This window comes from Eurytemora carolleeae, unplaced genomic scaffold (assembly GCF_000591075.1).
Source record: "Eurytemora carolleeae unplaced genomic scaffold, Eaff_2.0 scaffold651, whole genome shotgun sequence".
Classification (NCBI taxonomy): Eukaryota; Metazoa; Arthropoda; class Copepoda; order Calanoida; family Temoridae; genus Eurytemora; species Eurytemora carolleeae.
The window spans coordinates 74,777-94,964 of record NW_019396550.1 but is presented as its reverse complement, the minus strand read 5'-3'; the positions used below and the strand labels follow the sequence as shown (position 1 = coordinate 94,964).

Sequence of the window (20,188 nt, the reverse complement as noted above, 5' to 3'; positions counted from 1 at the left end):
TTTTTTTACTTCGCCAATGTCTTACTTCATACACAAAATCTTGAATTACTTCATATATTTATTAACGACGTCTTATCATTAGAAAAGTTAGGAAGAATACGACATTTTCACACAGTTCATGTTTCCCCAATTGGGAACTTGCAGTCAAATGTGTTTAACTTAAACAGAATTTAGTCGTAATTTCTAGTAAACCTTCATTTCTAGTAGCATGTCCGATTCAACACAGTATCGATAGTATACACATGTTTGTTAGCGAGGGAAAAAAAATGGTTATTGAAGGGTCTGCTATAACGTTTATTAAAGTGATTTACTTCTGCTTTGTGTTTCAGGAAAACAGTTTCGGAATTATCAGAATTTAACAGTTTCAAGCTAGATATTTGTTTGATCATATAAAGAGTTTAAAGGGACAGACCGCCTATGTAAGGTAGTAAAACTTAGTATGCAGTGTTGTGGAAAAATTCTTTAGGATTCAGTTGAGACATATAAGACGTTTTCACGATGTATAATTACGTATAATTACCCAAATTAATGATTTTGAACGTCGACTTTGTGCTCAAACTCAGGATTTACAGATTTTTAAAAAGTTCATATGTCTCAAATGAACCCTAAAGAATTTGTCCACAACACTGGATACTCAGTTCAGCTACCTTACATAGCCGGTCTGTCCCTTTAAGGGTACTGTTAAGAATCAGGCATGTGCCTTTTTAATTGCGGGTGCACTTGAAATTACAAGAACCGCCTCTCACTGTAAACCAAGTTCAAATGACTAACTTTAAGGGATATCTATATGTAAGTGCTCTTTAAGGAACCAAACAGTATCTAGGCACATTTCTAAAATTTACGAATAGTTTATCCCTTTTCTTGGGTTAATTTCCATATCATAAATCAACTTTGCTTTAGAAAAAAATGTAAACATAAAAACGTACTATAGCACTCAAACTAGCATGTATAACTCAAGTCCAAAATACACATATCGTAAATTAAATTTAATGTCCACTTCTTGTAGAATAAGCATTTATAAAATAGAAGTAATCTAAGCAATATTTAATAATCAAAATTTTATTGAAAAATAAATACTAAAGCAATAAATAACAGTTACAAATATATTATTCATGAGATTCTATCCGTTCCAATCTTGGAAACTACGGAAACCATTTCCGTTTCCTAACTTTGAATTCTATATCTAGACATATTTTTTTTTATTTTATTAATCCATATAATATTCAATCCAAGTCAGAAACTTGGAAACTTCTGCGTATACTCCATAGTAACCAGGCCTAACACGGGGATACATTAATTTCAAAATCAAGGATTTAATCATAGACAGGAAAGATTTGATTTCTAATCTTGAAAGTATATGCTGATATTCAATAAAATGTACAGTGTACTTTGGAAAAGGAAACATCATATTTGAAGGGTTTTGAAAATTCCAAAATGGATTTAATGTCTTTTTAAAATCTATTTCCTCTATCCGATATTTTTGAATTAATTTATTCCTTGCACAACCGTTTCCCCAGCTGACAACTCCCACCAGGCTGTATCCAACTGCAGTACTGCCACGTGCTACTAGAGGTCCACCGCTATCACCCTGTACAGTGTCATTAAAGATCCTCCGATATCACCCTGTAAGTGTACAGTGTAAACTGTACATTAGAGTATCTCATTGTTACAACTTTTTTGTAATTTTAGGTGGGGCATTTTTACCCAGGCATCTACTCCTCCCGGAGCATGTATTATAGTACTGACCTGGCAGGCATCTACTCCTCCTGGAGCATGTATTATATAGTACTGACCTTGCAGGCATCTACTCCTCCCGGAGCATGTATTATAGTACTGACCTGGCAGGCATCTACTCCTCCCTCTGCTAAACCAGCGCAGATCATATTATCTTTGATTTCAGAACTACCATAAAACGCTTTGCATGTCGAGTCGGATACTATAGGACTCTGAACCTAAAGAGAATATGTAGGAATTAAATCAAGTATCTATATAAAAAAGTTTTAATCTCTGTTTTTTGTTATATGTCCGATCATAATTTATAGGAGTACGTCCCATGACTGATTTGCCTCAAATTTGATTGTGGAACTCGGGAGAACCACGGGTATGGTCTTAGCCTGGATTTGAGGTTATAAGTTGAATGGGTCGTCTATTATAGGGATATATAGCTTTTAAATCGTAATTTAGGCCAGACGCGGGTAAAAGGTGATTAACCTGGGGAACGCTGGGTTCCCAAGCATGTCAATTGGTTTATTTACTTAAAGCTGACAGTTGTAATCAATGTAAGATCCTATAAGGTACCTGTGTTGAGAAGGGTTTCTGGGGCTATTGGATTTTACTTTTGCGCAATTGCGATCCCTGTATTTCCGCGCAATTTTAAAACAATTCCGCGTTTTTTCGCATGATTCCGTGCAAGTTCACGCAACAGAATTTTGTTTTTTAGAAACCCTACTCCCTATAGTTTCAATAGAAGTAAATATTTCCATTTAATGTTATAGCGCCGATATAAGGATTTATCTGTAATTGTATAATGAGCTAGATAGAAAGTTAGATGTTACCGCCATGCAATTTCTATTGGTTCAGAATAGACACCAAACATATGACTGAACCCTGATTGGATCAGGGGCTAATGGACTCGGCATACTAGAGTGTACTCTTGAGTCAATTATGCACCAAAGGAACATATTTAATGAATTGTAAGACATAGCTAAACCGCGTCTCCTCATTCATTAAAATTGCATGGTTCATGTTCTAATCACTCCATGATGTTTATACTACTTTAAGATTTATGGAAATTGAAAATTGGGTTACTAGCTAAAAAAAAATATTTTTCTGTTAGATCACAAATTTGAGTATTGAGTATTTGAGTAACTATGCTGAACATTGAAGGTAACAAAATTGATAAATAAAGTTTTCATTTCATCTTTTTTTACCTTTCTTAATATATCTGAAACCTGTCCTCCCTCAGATGTAGTTCCCCAGCCAGATACATAGGCATCAGTCCATCCTACCATACTGTACGTCTAGTAGCGTACAACAAATAAAATGGTTAGGGAAAATAAATCAGAAAAATTAACATCAATAAAAAATATTTTAGTCTCAACAGATACAAGTTTGGTTGCATACCTCCTTAAACCCAACACTGGAATACTGCATGCAAAAAAATTGTCCTAATTTTCCCACAACAAAAAAGGTTATAAAGTTAAAAAAAGATATTTTAATTGGCTGGTTTTAGTAATGTGTAAAGCCATTAAATGAAACTGTATTTACTTCAACTGATGGGGTAAAAAAAGATAAATAATTAATAAAAAAAAATCTTACACTGGATGCAAATTGCCCAAAGATATTAATAAAAATTTCAAATTCAACTTAAATCAAAACTCATTTTGAGGATCACAAAATTACAAAAACTCATAAGATACCCAGCAAACTGTTAGGCTCTGGTAAGTAAATTGTAAAAAAAGTTATAAAATTAATTGCATGGGAAGCTTTATGAGCCTATATATGTCATGCATATTTTAATGACATGAAAGTATGGTTGTTATAATCCTTTTTGAAAACGATCAAAAAAACTATCGTTTTCCATTTCGTTTTTCGGTTTTTCTCAAAACTAGCGTTTCGTTTTCGGAAAAAAAGATTGTTTTTGAAAACGATATTTACTCGTTTTTATCTTTTAGAAAACAAATAACGATAATTTTTGAAAACAATAATTTATAAAAACAATAAGCAATCGTTTTTAATACGATTTTTTACAATCTATTATTTTTCCCTCATTTTTTTTCTACCTGTGCGTTTGGAAGGCAGGCTGGCCAGATCTTGCCCTGGGAGCATGTGATTCCACTGGAGACATGAAGAATGGCAATATCATTCTAAAAATCATTTATGGTTATCACATCATGGGAAATTCATAATTTGGATAAATATTTGTATTCCCTCTAGGAAGGAATAATCCGTTGATTTAAAGGTAGGGTTTCCAATCGGAATATCATTGCGCGCATTAGGGTTGCGCGCAATATTGACATTTTTGCACATTGATTCGTAATATATATTGCGCGAAAAGCTGCCATTGCGGATATGAATTCTGTGCTATTGCTTTGTTGTGATTTTGCTTTATAGCATTATTGCGCATTGGTACTGTTTAATATCCTAAATTTAGCGCAACGAATCGCGAAGAAAAATGCCATTCCATGGAAACCCTGTTGACATTTGATTGATCAAATCACCAGCTTCAGCTGTAAATCCAAAGGGCATTCATAAGTTTAAAAATCAAAATATATGAATTTCAAAATCGATTTTTTTATTTAATATTTACCTCAAATGTGTCAGAATTGTATGATTCATGAATAGTAATTTTGGTCACACTCGCTCTTTTCTCATTGGTATCTAACCCAGTTGTAAAATGATCGCCACAGGAAACCTACATATATTTTTTGTAATCACTATTAAAATCTAACACAAACAAGAACCAAGAACAAATTCACATATCTGTATTAATATTGATAATAATCTACATAATAAAAGAAGACATTCGTATATATATGTTTCCTATTAGCCGGCCAAACGGCTGGACCGATTGGGCTGAAATATGGGGTGTCATAGGCTAAAAAAATCGAGAATATTTTTTTTCAAAATATTTTTTCAATTTTTTTTTTCAAAACGCCGTGCTATTCAGCTAGTTATAATTATATAAATAATAATGTTAATCAGAAAGTCAAAATTTTATATTAATTTAGCGGCAGGTAAAGGATGGACTCGAAAACCTGTATTTTTACTATTTTGGCCTCCTACAATAAACTTTTAAACAAATTCTGAAAAAATGGTTCAAATTTTTAGAACTTGGATTAAACATTCCATAATACATTCTGATGAAAAATGTGTACTCGCGAGCCGGTCAAAGCGCAATTTTCTTAATATCCCAGCTACCAGCAAATTCATAGAATTTGCAGTATCACAAAAGTAATCTCAGTTATAGATCATCTGCAGTTCAGCAAAAATTTTGACATGAATTCATTATATATATAATCTTTAAAAATTACTTGACGAAGGCTTAAAGACCAACTCAAATGGTTTAATAGTATTTCTTGATGAAAAATATTTGATTTCATAAAACATCAGTTTTGATCATGTTGCCATATTTTGTAGTTTATTGCAAGCTTTATTATTCAAACAGTTTTGGGATCTTTAAAACACTCTTTACCTGGTCTCTCTTTTGATAAAGGAATTGAGTTATTGCCACAAAATCTGATTTTCTAATCCCTATATCTTTACAACTTTACAATCTTTAAACTTTTAATTCTTTTATATCAGATAATCTAAGTTTGAAATATCAAAGGTTGTAAAGATATAGAAGTTAACAATTTGAGTTTGTTGCAAAAACTCAATTCCTTTAAATATTTTTTTAGTTTTATATATTAAGAAACATTTTTTTACATTTTTGAATGTTTTAGTAATGCAGTAGTACTCTAAGAGCAACGTTTTTTAATGATCTCTCCTGCTGCCTTCAATCTGCATTCCTTAATTCGCATATTCTTTGTCTATCTTTGTTCCCCTGGGCAGCTTTTTTCTTATTCTATAGCAGGAAGGATTTTGTAGAATCATATATATTCATTAAACTTTATTGTTCTCTGGTAGAAATAATTTTTATAAAGTTTTTTAATGGTTCTGATGAAAATTCGAACACTTAAACTGAATTCGTCTTTTAATAAGATCCCTTTATGCTAGCAGCAGCCCAGGATATCATGAGGTACAGCATTATAAATACCTCGTTAGGGCACATTTGAAATCAGAATTTTCCAAGGAATGTTTTAATATCTTTCCTATTACACGCAGTAACTTCATTGCCGATTTAAAGATTAATTTTGTCCAAAATCAATGGTTTAAGGACTAAAAACTAAAAAAACAGGTTTTTTCTCGTCCACCCTTTAGATTAGATTGAAAATTTCTAATATGATATGGATATGTCAAACTGTGAATGTCAGATCAGATATTCTAAGTTTGAAATATTATAGGTTTATACAACGCAGCGCATAAGAGTTTTTCATTCACTAAATTCATAAATAGCCTACTGGCACCAATTATAGTTTTTTTTACCTTTATTTCTCCATTAATGTTGTTTTCGTCAGCAAATCTATTATATACACAATGAGCAGCTGTTATTATAAGAACAGGGTCACAGCTCAGGATTGAAGCTCCACATCCATACCAGGAATTGTCCCTGCACATCAACACTATTTATATACATGGTCCAGCCACACTTCAGCAAACTGTACATGCCTGATATTTGGAGGTTGTGCTGAAAAACTAGCAATGAACGAACGACTTGGATCGTTCAGAGAAATGAAAAATATATAGTTTTTTTAAAACTACAGATAAAAAACGACCAAATTAAAATTTTTGTAACAAATTAAAAAAAACGATAAATTTTTACTGAACAAACAAATTTTCTAAAAGATTGAAAAAAACGACCGGTTATTTGAAACAAACTCTAAAAAATAAGGTTAGTTTTTAAAGAACACAAACGAATGATTTTAAACTGATCGATCGGAATGAAAAAGATGGAAAATGAACAATAATTTTGAGAATGAAAACAATAATTTAGTTTGAAAAATCAAAAAAAGTAAGAACGAAATGAACCGTTAAAAAACGATGAACGAGCGCAATGAAAAAATGCCATTTAGTGTTACTTTTGCGATGTTTTCCAAAAATTTCGTGGATTCTTATTTTATAAGGCAAGAAATTAGTTGTTGTGAAAGCTTACCGATTTAATATACTGCACTGCCAGGGGAACTCATTTTCATAGGTCGCCACCCCTCCAACTATCCTCGTATCATCTTCAGGGTTCTTGAACAGTATATTTTCTACTTCAAAGTATGAAAATATTATGCCGACTTTTTAATGCTAAAGTCATGCACTTGGCATCAAAAACTTACAAAACTTCAAGTTTGGCAAAACTTTAAACTTAAAATCCCGGGAAAAAATGTCAAGAATATCTCGACTTTAGAATTCCAGTCCTGAACTCTAGGTTTTATACAAGTCTTGGCCAAGTTTACACTTGGCAATATCTTAGAACAAATCTTTGTGAAAAATTTGCGTTTCTCATCCAAGTTTTGGCAATGTCTTGGAACAAAAGCTTATAAAAAAAACTCGAGATTCCATCTAGGTTTTGGCAAAGTTTGAACTTGGAACAATACTTGTAAATATTTTAAGAATGCGATCTAGCTTTTAAATGTACAAGTTCACAACTTGGCAACATCTTGGAAAAAAATATTTTAAAAAAACTTAAGTTTTTCAAGTTTTGGCCAAGTTTGAACTTGCAACAAAAATTCGCTTCTTATCGTACAAACTTGGGCCTAGGCCTCAACGACATCTATCTAATGAAGATATTCAGTATAAAAGAATATAAAAAATTGTTAAAAGGTTACCTTCACTTTATTTTTCTTCCGTTTATTTAATGCTTTCCTGAGTTGTCTTTTATTAGGCGGGGTCCCTAGGAGACCACAACCTGAAGTACAGGGTGTCTCAATGAACATGGAAATTAAGTAATATCTAAAACTTCTGATTGTGGGATTTCCAAATGTGGTCCGCCATTTAAAAACATTTAAAATTGGCGGAAATAATTAGGAAATTGTCCAATGCCAATAAAATGTTGAATATTGAATATATAGATTGCTTTAATGTCGTCTTTGTTTTCCAAAGTTTTATAAGTCCCACTGTATCAAAAGTCATTCCCTGTAACAGTTATATTCGGTATATTCGGTATGTTACTGCATATAGCATGTTCATTGTTCACTCAGAAAGAAGAAAAAATATTTGTCTGTAAGCTAAAAAAAATAACCTGTCGCATTCCTGAGTTTTCCTGTCAATGGTTCTTCAGTACTGACCGATGATGAAGAAGAACTAGAAGTACTTGTTGTTGTTCCTGTTGATATTGATGACGTTGTTGTTGTTGTTGTTGTCGTTGTTACAATAACTTGTGGTTGGAACAAGGCCTGGAAGAAGTTGGGTGGAAGGCAACCGGATACAGAGGATACACAGAGTATACTCAGTAATATCCTCGATACAGGGAGCAACATCATTTCTCAAATACAAAATTCATGAACACGGTTAACACTTCTAATTAACTTGGGATTAAACAGAGTTGGGATTAAACAAAGTTGGGATTGTTAAAAAATAGCCTTATCCAGAGTTGTGACTTAATAGAGTTGGGATTCAACAGAGTTGGGAATAAACAAAAAATGGGATTAAACTAGCTCAATTGGAATTAAACAAAATTGGAAAAAAATAGAGTTGGAAAAAAACTGGTTCTATATTAAGCCAAATTGAGACTAAAAAGAGTTGGTATTTTAGATTTTTGGGATTATATATAGCTGGGATTAGACAGAGTTGGGAGTAAAAAGTGATGGGATTAAACAGAATTGGGAATAAATATAGTTCGAAAAAACTTGTTTTGACTAAAAAGAGTTGGTGTTATAAATTTGTGGGATTATAAAGGGTTGGTTCTATAAAGAGTTGGGATTAAATAGAGGTGGGATTAAACTGACTTGATTTTAAACAGACTTGGGATTAAACAAACTTAGAGGATTAAACAGAATTGAGATTGTACAGCTAGAGTTGGGATCAAGCGTATTTGGAAATGCGAAAAGATATTATTATTAAAGAGAGATTTATTAAACAGAGTTTTATTAAATATTAAGCAGAGTTTTATTAAACAGAGTTTTATTAAGCAGTGTTTTATTAAATAGAGTTTTATTAAACAGAGTTTTATTAAACAGAGTTTTATTAAACAGCGTTTTATTAATCAGAGTTTTATTAAACAGAGTTTTATTAAACAGAGTTTTATTAAACAGAGTTTTAGTAAACAATATTCATTAAACAGAGTTTCATTAAACAGATATTTATCAAAACAGAATGACAAAAAATATGCATTTTTGCTTTTCATTTATGTAAGGTTTTCATAAAGGGTGAGACTTTAAAGGCGACAGTTTGTTTAATTCTTAGAGTTTAAACAGAATTGAGATTGTACAGCTAGAGTTGGGATCAAGCTTATTTGGAAATGCGAAAAGATATTATTATTATAGAGAGATTTATTAAACAGAGTTTTTTTCAGCAGTGTTTTATTAAATAGAGTTTTATTAAACAGAGTTTTATTAAATATTCAACAGAGTTTTATTAAACAGAGTTTTCTTAAACAGAGTTTTAATAATCAGAGTTTTATTAAAAAGAGTTTTATTAAACAGAGTTTTATTAAACAGAGTTTTTTTGAATATTAAACAGAGTTTTATTAAATATTAAACAGAGTTTTATTAAACAGAGTTTTCTTAAACAGAGTTTTATCAAACAGAGTTTTCATAATCAGAGTTTTATTAAAAAGAGTTTTAGTAAACAGAGTTTTATTAAACAGAGTTTTATTAAATATTAAACAGAGTTTTATTAAACAGAGTTTTCTTAAACAGAGTTTTATCAAACAGAGTTTTCATAATCAGAGTTTTATTAAAAAGAGTTTTAGTAAACAGAGTTTTATTAAACAGAGTTTTATTAAACAGAGTTTTATTAAAAAGAGTTTTATCAAACAGAGTTTTATTAAACAGAGTTTTATTAAACAGAATTTTATTAAACAGAGTTTTATTAAACAGCTTTTTATTTAACAGAGTTTTAGTAAACAGAATGACAAAAAATATGCATTTTTGCTTTTCATTTATGTAAGGTTTTCATAAAGGATGAGACTAGACGACAGTTTGTTAAATTCTTAGAGTTTCATCTTCCTGTAATTAGCTGTTAAAAACTGTTAAATTACAAAGTCCATAATTATATTATTAAATATAACCTTATATTATATTATTAAATAAATCAAATCTTTAAATATATAATATAAAAATGTGAATAAAGTCCCCTTGTTGATGTACCCCTGTACCAATTACTATTAAATATATGTCCTTCTTCTTCTTCTGACCTTAGTCAACTGTAGATTCAGGGAGGGGCGTAGCCCCACCCCTGAATTTGGAATTTTTTGTTCCTTTTTTCAGAATAGCTTCTCAATAGCATGCTTAAGGGACAGAAACCCTAGTGCAAAACAGAAAATATATCTGTCAAACTATAATGTGTGAAAAGTTAAAAATCTAGTTTTTTAAGTCTTTAGTCATTAATTTTGACTCTTTTTGAGTCTTTTAAGTCAAAAAAAATTTTCGCCTACGGAGTGATTTTTGGTTCCTAATTATAAATTTTTTTGCTCATTTGAACTATTATTTTTGGCTTATTTGAACTATTATTTTAGCTTATTTGAACTATTGTTTTTGGCTTATTTGAACGATCATTTTGGCTTATTTGAACGATTTTTTTTGCTCATTTGAAAAATTATGTTTAATGTATTCATCTGTTTTGTTTTTGATGTGTTTTGTTGTTGATATATGTTTGTATTTTAATATGTGTTTTCTACGTCATTTGATTTGTTTTTTAATGATATGTTTTGTAGAAACAATTTTTTGTTACTTACTTGGTTACTTGATATGTTTCGTTGGGAATGGGATATATGTTTTGTTTTTATATGTTCTGTTGGGAATGGGATATATGTTTTGTTTTGCTATGTTCCGTTGGGAATGGGATATGTTTTATTTTGATATGTTCCGTTGGGAATGGGTTATATGTTATGTTTTGATATGTTCCGTTGGGAATGGGATATGTTTTGTTTAGATATGTTCCGTTGTGTGGTGTCCAAAAGATGGGCTTGGTGGTTGTAATATTAAAATACACTTGTCGAATTTGGTACCAGGAAAAAAGGCCACAAAGCGCCTTCAATTTCAAGTACTATGTAACCCCATTTTCAAATTTCTAATTTTACCCTTGAACCCCCTCCCCCAATACATGTACTCTCNATAGGGTTAAGATCATAGAAGTAGGGCCCAAGGGCTTTTAAAAAATGTAACAAATGTTAGAGATTTGTATCGCAATTGAGGGAAATAAAGGAGGGGCGGCCAGTTCATTGTGACCCCCCCCCCCCAGTCTATTTTGGCTAAAACCAAGCTATACAAACTGGAAAACTTTTAAACTGTTTACTTTTCCACAGTTTTAGGTCCCTCTGTATTGATAAGATCAGTGTATTCCGACACACGTTGGCTCAGACACCATTATTATCTGTATATCATAATATCAATTATTTCAAGGGTTGAAATAATGAACCCCTGTGTATAATATATGTATATAATAACAACTTTCTCTTTCCTGATTATGAACAATCAACATATCTATCTATTATATAGGATTTACCCTAAAGCAATGAAAGTAGAAGAAGGGTTGTTAATATTTACAATTGTTACACTCTCCACTTAGACTCGACTATTTCTTCGGTCAGAGTACTACAAATTACTGCAGAACACACCGAAAGCTTAGTTGAGGGTAGTTATAGTTGGAGCGCTCTTGGAACTAATTTTCTTGATAAAAACAATAACAACATTTTAGCTTCTCCTTCCAAGATGCAAGTTCAACTAGCTCTAGATATTAATGGCACCGTTTTTAAACATTAAAAATTTAGATTTTTAAGATAAATCTTTTGTTTTGGTGAATATCTTTAATCAAAGCTCAATACGATGGCCATCCATAGTCTCCATAATGTTAAGAAAAATTAATTTCAATTATGTTCCATTCTTACATTTTTATTTCCGTCGATTTGTATATGAATTGCAATTAAAAGGCTTGCTTCTTTGAACATAGACATGAGGCGTGAATATACAAACATACAGACAAGAGTAGGAAACAAATAGATTTGATTATATACAGACATATAGATAGACAGGAGTATAATAACAAACATATAGAAATATTACATAAAAAGACATGAAAGAGTAAAGAAACATGCAGACATGATTACAGAAAACATAAACATGAGTACACAAACATACAGAAACCCATACAGAAAAACACCAACATTATACATACATGAGTACCAACACATGCAGAAATTATTACATAAACATATAGACATTAGTACAGCGATCGAGACATATAGACAAAATTACAGAAACTTATAAACACGAGCATACATACATATAGACATGAGTATACAAACAAATAGACGGGAGTACATAACCATATAGACGGGAGTATATAACAATATAGACGCTATAGTACACAAACATACAGACATTTGAAAACAAATTTATAGAATGAGTACATTAGCATAAATACATACTTGAGTACACACATATGTGGACATTATTATTCAACCACATAGACGCAAGTACACATATAGACATGAGTTTTAAAACTTAGACATGAGTATACAAAAATAAAGACGTGAAAACACAGACAAGCAGAAATTTATAGAAACGAATATGCAAACATAAAGACATGGTAACCAAACTTTAAACATGAGTCCACAAGCAAATATAAATAGCATTTGATCATAAACATGATAGACAAACAAACCAACATTAGCAAACATACACAATCATGTACACAAATATATAGACATGAGTTCACAATCATGAAGACATGAGCACATAAACATATCGACATGAGTAGACGACGTACATTATATAAGAGTACACAATCATACAGACATTAGTACACAAACGTAATTACACGAGTACACTAATATAAAGTCATGAGTACACAATATACACCAGTACACAAAACATATGCATCGTCGTTCAAATGAAGTCAATAAAGCCTCAGCCCTCTAGTACACACAACTCTCGCAACGGAGTACACATTATACAAACCCATTATATTTTCCAGATTTTTAAACTAACGGTAGATATTTGTTCAGGGGGAAAGGTTCCTGTACAAATTTCCCCAATATCTTGCTTTTTTCTTTAGCTTTTGTTTAGAATTATGATATATCTATATCACCAGTGCAGTGGTTAAGTTTAAGCTAAGTAAATAAATTTATCATCATTGTTTTGTTTAAAATGTACACAGTGTACATCAATCTGTTTATTTACAATTTTTATTCGCTTATAATGGGCCAACCAATCAAAACAACTAACTCTGGTTAGGCGGGTCTAAACTACATAGTAAATTGTGATTTATTATTTGTATTATCTCTTGCTTTGTAGTAGAATAAAAATATGAAATATGTAATACGCTTTTAAGAGAACGTTAGATTACGCTGAGGAGACTAACAAATTAAGCATCACAAATGATTCATCATAGAAAAGATTAAACTAATTTTAGACAGGGATGCATATTTTCTCAAAAATAGTTTTTCTCCCCCACCCCTTTTTGAAAATAATTTTTCCCTCAATAATCCTAGAATACAAGAATTATGGGTTGATATTTAGAGAAAAATCAATGAATTTTTAGGTGAAAAGTATCAAAGACAACAAAAAAGTGGCCTTTAAATGTTCAATTCTTCAGCTCCCCCCCCCCTGCAAAATATACACCCCTGACTTCAGGAAAAGGTCTTTTGCAAAGACGCACACGGCCACATAATTTTTCTTTTCATGAAATATCGCAGTATTTTTTGAAAATCAAATAAAAAATTCAACTTTAAAACAAAAAAGGCACAATGCAAAACCACACAACATTTTTCTACTAATAAGCATTAGTATTAATAGAACAATTAATTATCTAGAAAATGAATTGAAAAAGTTTGGAGAAAAAAGACATATTTACAATTACTGCCCCAAATAAAATGTAATTCAATCTTTTCTTACAGGAATTAACCAAGGAGTATGAAATAGAAATTGCAGACGGGTACTCCATTTGTATAAGAAATATTCATACTCCTTGAATTGTACCCATGAGAAAAGCATTAAGATTTCTAACAATATTATGATTTTCTAATGAACAAATGCGACAAAGAAGATATTTGTTTGAAAAAAAAGAAAGAAAAACTTTGGAAAAAAGGACAAACAACCATACAATATCAACATATTCAAACACAAAAAATAAAAAATAAAAAATTTCGGTCAAAAAGTTTATTTAAATCTCTGTAAACTTTTTAATGCAGTTAAAAGACAGTTTGTACTTCGGGATGAATTCTAAAGATATCACAAAATAATTGATAAATTATTTTACAAGCCCTAGAATCAGATTAGCTTGTAAACATTTTCACTTTGGTTCAGGTAAAATTAAAATTTCCACGGAGGAAAAATAAAATCCAAGTTGGACTTTGATGTTGAATAAAACATAAAAATTGTATAATGCATGCAAATGCAAAAAAATTAAAATATCATTTGTGACGTTTGCAATTCTGCCGAATGCAGAAAAATGTTCAAAACATAAAATTGATTTAACTATGCTTTTCATGTTTGTCAGAACTTAACTGCTTGACGAGTAAAAATTAAAATCTAAAAGAAAGATTTTTCATTTCTGAGAAAATTCACGGGTTCTTGATGCGTTAAAAAGGTACTTTTTAATTTTAAACTAAACATTAACATTTATGTTATTCAATGTTTTAACTCACAGTGTGCAACAATTACTTGAGCAATAAAATCAAGTTCACTACAATGCTGATAAAATCCTTTACTTCCGAAGATCAAGAACGAAAACGGTTCCGTCGGCGGCCGAAGCGCCGACTTTATCTCCTTTTGAATTCCAGCAAACTTCAAAGATCCCACCGGTTCCAGAATAAGAATGAACTAAATGCCCGGTCTGGGTGCTCCAAATGTGAACACATTTATCAAAACTCCCGCTGGCCAGAAATTTCCCGTCAGGCGAGAACGCGACACTGTATACGGGTTCCTTGTGCCTGGTCAGGGTGTGTAGGCAGGTTCCTTGCTCGACATCCCACAGACGAACTGTAGAATCAAATGAAGCGCTGGCAAGAACCAAATTCATGTTTGGATTATTTGTCCCAGGTCCTGTTGGACTCCATTTTATTGTATAAATCTCCTTCTGATGGGCCTGCAGATCATGGAGACACTTATCCCGGTCCATACTCCAGATTTTCAGGGTCATATCATCACTGCATGACGCCAGAAACTTACCCTGGGGGTCCCACTTGATAGCGTTCACCTCGTTAGTGTGCCCCTGGAAGGATTTAATAGGTTTGTCATGATTCAGCTGACAAACATGGATCTGTTTATCTGTAGAACAGGAGGCAAAACTATCTTCAGATTTCCAGTCAACATCCAGGGCCGGAGCAGTATGGAAACCAAACTGTTGTTTACAAGTTCCAGTACTTGCTTCCCAGATAATAGTCGTCCGATCCACACCAGCACTGAGTATGTAATTTCCAGTTTTATTCCATTTCAGCGCAAATATCGGTCCTTTGTGCTGACCCAGGGTCTTCTCTAGCTTGCCAGTGGTTGACCAGATTCTAGCAAAACCGTCGTAGGATCCAGTAGCCAGGAGGCTACCTGTACAATTCCAATCCAACGAGGTGACATCCTTGTTGCTCGGAACCTCCTTACCCTCCATCTTGATGCAGTGCTGTAGAACCTCTGTTGTCGCCGGCTGGTCGGGATTGGTCAGATTCCAGATGCGGGCGGTGGAATCTCCAGAACCGGATGCAAGCAAGTCCTGTTTAGGGTTCCAGGCACAAATAAAAACTTCACTCTCATGACCTTTGAGAATTGTGGATTTTTCGGCCGGGATCTCGACATCAACATCCATAGATTCACCCAGACCTTCGCCATGGTCGGCCGATCCGCCGGCAGTTTCCTCTTTTATCCCAGGACACTTGCCGTTGCTCTCAATTTGTTTCCGGCTTGTCACAACATCCGGCATTACTGCATCAATTAGGGATAGTGTGTCAATATGTCGCTCAGTTCCATCTTCAGCTGTACTTATCTCAGCTTCGACATACATTAATCCCTTCTGTATAATGGAGATGAGGGAGGATGGAGGAACTAAGGCTCCATTAATGTTGGATTGAGCAATCAAGGATTCGGCGCCGAAAACGAAAGCTGAATGGACAAAGCCTGATTCTTGAAGATATCTGTAGACGAGAAAATTCACTTCATCGCTCGAGAAACTCATGTTGATTCCGAGTTTCGGCTGAGCCCCTGTTATGTTTCAACTTTTGAAACCCTTGTTCGCAAATGTGTAGATAGATAGATAGATAGATAGATACCGGTATCTGAGAGGCAGGTAGGGGGAGCGGACCAATCAGAGATAAGCATTCACTTTCACAAACTGTTTAAACCAATTGCGGCAGATTGTAAAAATTTCAGGAGAAAACACGGGAACTTGCAATTCAATGTTTAAGAGGAAAAATGTAATAATTAAAGAAATAATTGAATATTGCACATCAAAATATTCTTTTTTTCTAAAAAAATTTAATAACCAAAAACCATTTTTTTATTATTTTTTTAGAAAACGATCAGGCAAATTGTTAATTTTCGGGAGGGGGGCCGGGAGTTCTCCTCCCATGGTCGTTTTTTATCTAAAGTTAAACGAAAAGTAATTTTTCATATTTGTTATATATGTTTTTACCTTCTATTTTTTGAAAGATCATGAATACAGAGTGTCCCAATTATAAACCTATGCGAATAATGACGACTTCAAAATCATCTTTGCAGTTCTATGCGGGATTATTTCTTTAATATAATTTTGTAATATCCCAGTAAAACATTTGACATCGAAAACTAACATTATAAGTCTCGGGATTTCCTAAATGTGGTCTACCATTTTTTATACCTTCAAAATTGACAGAGATATCAGCCTCAGGTTAAATTTGTTCAGTAGAAATCCAATATCACTGAACAGTGAACACCCCCCCTCTAGGATTTCATTGGTCAAAAACTAAGAAAATAATAATTTTAGATTATTTTATGTCATTTATCAATTATTTGGAAATCAAAGACGATATTCAAGTTGTCTCTCAATTCTCATGTTAATTGGGACACCCTCTGTATGAAAAAAATAAAAAATATTTATCATATCACAATTTACAATTAAATTACTTAAATTTAAACTTGCAAAAAGTTATCAGTAAAAATCTACCCAATTTTCTTAACAATAATTTTACAAATTGGTGAAAAAATTTAATTCTTTATTTTAAAACAATGTGCAGTGTCCTAAATAATAGCTATTTGAATTATCGAGGACGCATTTTTAATATTTGTTTTTTAAAAATCCTAATTTTTCCCTTAAGAAAAAAAAATTCAAAGATTTTTGTGTCACCCTGATTTTCAAGTTTCACTAAGGAGGTATATGGCAGCCATGTATTTTTTTTGGGGGTGGGGCTTTGTAATTAATTAAATATGATTTAACTTAAACGGGGAATTTAGGAATCAATGCATCCTCGGTTAATTATTCAAATAAAACACCGAATTATGAATGATAAAATACATGTATTGTATTTAGGGCGTCCCATTTAACATGACAGTTGGTGAATAGTTTGAAATGTCTTCTCCATAGTTTGATAAGTTGTTTGAAACTATAAAGAGACTAATAATTTTTTTTTTATGACAGTTATATTATAGTAAAATTGATTTCACAGTAAAATATATATGAGTTAATCAAAACTTTCTGAGAGAGATCATCATTGGTATCATGGGTGTTCCTTTCCTAGGGGGTACACCCAAATCACCTTGAACCTAGCCGAATGCAGTTAAGGCTAGGAGGTCTTCTAATTTCTTTCTAAATTACTGCAAGACACTGATACATGTAATGCAGCTGACAAAGGGAAGTTCTCATTACAACAATGGCAGCAATAAACCTGCATAGATGGCCGATATTAAAAACAAATGGAATAAATATAGAAACTCAAGAGCTGATATTGAAATACTACAAATTGCCTGATCAGCTCTCTAAACTGCATATTAACCCTCCTGGGGGGGGGGGCGGGGGCATGCAGCTAATTAAATGAGCAAAACAGGACAGCAAGGAAACAAGAAGATTGGAAAAATAAGTATCTGCATTCTGCATTAAATAGATGTATCAATTAATTTGTTTTATAAAAAATTATGAATAAAAATTGATAAAGTTAAAAATATATGAGTTAAACATTTTTTAAAGAAATAAACTGCAAAAAGTCTTTAATATCTAATACAGTATGTGGAAGAAGACATTCAAAACTATTCACAAACTGTCATGTTTCGAGGGACACCCTGTATGTACATAATGTTTATTTTTCCCTCTGCTGTTTCTTGAGTTATGATTGGACACAAAAACAGTCAAACAAGCAACCAAAGAGAGATTACAAGACTTTATTATTATAAGATATATATTATTTTATACAATATTACAATATTACTTTTGCTTTTATAATTTTAATTGATTCAGGACTAGTCATAAAATCATTATAATCAAAATATATGATCCTTGATTTATTGGCATAAAATTATTTCAAAATATATGATCAATTGATTTATTGGCATAATATTATTTCAAAGCTTGATTACTAACACAATTCTGAAGACCTTGATTTATTGGCATAATATTATTTCAAAGCTTGATTACTAACACAATTTTGAAGACCTTGATTTATTGGCATAATATTATTTCAAAGCTTGATTACTAACACAATTCTGAAGACCTCATGATTTAAATGTTAACTTTTTTTTGTAAATGTACGTTTACAACAAGAAATCATAAAAAATATTTGAACTATATTCCTTTTAATTGGGGAAATATTTTTTTATAGTATATTAAGTTATACCGTTAGCAACGGATCCAAGAAATTCCTGTGAAAAAAACTTCATAAAGTTTTCGGTGGGTATATTTGAATTTTGATAATGGATTATGATGGTTTTAGATTTTCAATAAATACTCATTTAAAGAAACATTTTTGAACACCAAAAATAATATTAAATTAAATGAATTTAATCTCTTTGAACCCAATTCTTGCTTTATATAAAAGGGGGGGGGGGGGGGGGAAAGGTGTTAAGGTTCCCATGCAGAGATAAGGCTATATAATATACATTCTTTAAGGGAAATTAGAACATTATCATTTAAAAAAATGGAATTTATCCTTGTAAATGTTAAATGTTAAATATATATATATATATATATCTCGGAACTCTATGTAAAATATCAGAAAGCTATTGCAAGCATTCCATATTTTGAAACTAGATGTTGGAATACACCCAAACTTTACACTGCAGTTTATACCAGGACTTCACACAGTGTGTTCAGTATGTTATATGTTTATAAAATGTTTATAAAAACTAAAAAGTATGTTTGAAAAAATTACTCTTTTTACGAAGAAAATAGAAATCCCTCGGTGTGTGCTTGTATTCCTTTCTATTATAGTTATAGAGTGTGATAAAGGTTAATTTAAATTTCTTATTATTAAACAATTTTTATAAACGATTCTCAATGAAAATCTTTTGCGTAGCAAAAAAATATGCTTAACCCTATTGGCCATTTTATGTACGGATGGTATAATTTTGAAACCCATTTTCAAAATGCGATCCCCCGCAGTGCCGTTTTAATTTCATTTACATTTTTTTTCTTCTAGGGAATTGTATCTTTGTCACATTCTCACATTTTCTATTTCATTTACCGTTGCAACCTAATGACGTATAACTTTTATAATTTCAAACTTATAGATTATTTGATCTAAAAGAATTTATAGTTTGAAATATTTAAGGTCTACAAAATTGGGTTGCAAAGATGTAGGGATAAGAAAATCTAAATTTGTAACAAAGACTCAATTCCTTTTAAAAGCCCTTAATGTGAAGAGGAAGAAAATGCAAATTCTTTCTTTTGTATTCTGATCAATAAAGAACAACAACAACAAAAACACTCTTTGCTCACCCTACAGCAGTTAAATAGAGTTAAATTTATCAGCGGACTCAATCTTGTGAAATATTAGCTGACAATTTAAGTTGCAAACATAATTAGTTATAATCTTTTGAAATTCTTGCAGTGTTATAGGCATAAAAACATTTTCTTTTTGAATTAAGAACAAGTACATTGCGCCACAAAAAATTGTTGAAATAGAAGATGACATTTAAGTGAAATAAGTCTGTGTACAATTCACAATTGTTGTGTTACCTGTTGATTGGACTAATTTAATTTATAACTTGAGTCAAACAGTCGTCTTTCTATTCCATATTTTTTTGGTGGCAGTAGTAAGAAACTGTCTAGACATACGGTTATGATTGGGTGAGGGCGGGAGGGCTAGGAAGCATTAAATTTGAGCATACTGCCGTTAATCCCTTAAGTGACAGAAATGCGGCTCGGAAGCCATTCGTTAACTATATTAATAACGTTGTAAAAATATTGACAGCGAAGACCCTGGGTAAGTATTGACAGCTAAGACCCTGGTAAGTATTGACAGCTAAGACTCTGGTAAGTATGG

General features: G+C 31.9%; 2 protein-coding genes across 2 annotated transcripts; both read right to left on the bottom strand.

The window, feature by feature from the left end:
- Nucleotides 1-1,043: 1,043 nt before the first annotated feature.
- Nucleotides 1,044-8,662, bottom strand: LOC111705335 (trypsin-1). The gene is made up of 10 exons (XM_023477834.1): nt 7,832-8,662; nt 7,419-7,498; nt 6,755-6,837; nt 6,088-6,211; nt 4,310-4,414; nt 3,783-3,866; nt 2,931-3,020; nt 1,839-1,952; nt 1,497-1,588; nt 1,044-1,277 (listed from the first exon to the last, which is right to left on the bottom strand). The coding sequence occupies exons 1-10, from the start codon at nt 8,070-8,072 to the stop codon at nt 1,208-1,210; spliced, it is 1,083 nt and encodes a 360-aa protein (XP_023333602.1). The 5' UTR covers nt 8,073-8,662; the 3' UTR covers nt 1,044-1,207.
- A 5,666-nt stretch (nt 8,663-14,328) lies between these two features.
- Nucleotides 14,329-16,005, bottom strand: LOC111705334 (F-box-like/WD repeat-containing protein TBL1XR1-B). Its single transcript, XM_023477833.1, has one exon. It carries the CDS (start codon nt 15,913-15,915, stop codon nt 14,458-14,460), a length of 1,458 nt encoding a protein of 485 aa, XP_023333601.1. The 5' UTR covers nt 15,916-16,005; the 3' UTR covers nt 14,329-14,457.
- Between the last annotated feature and the right edge of the window lie 4,183 nt (nt 16,006-20,188).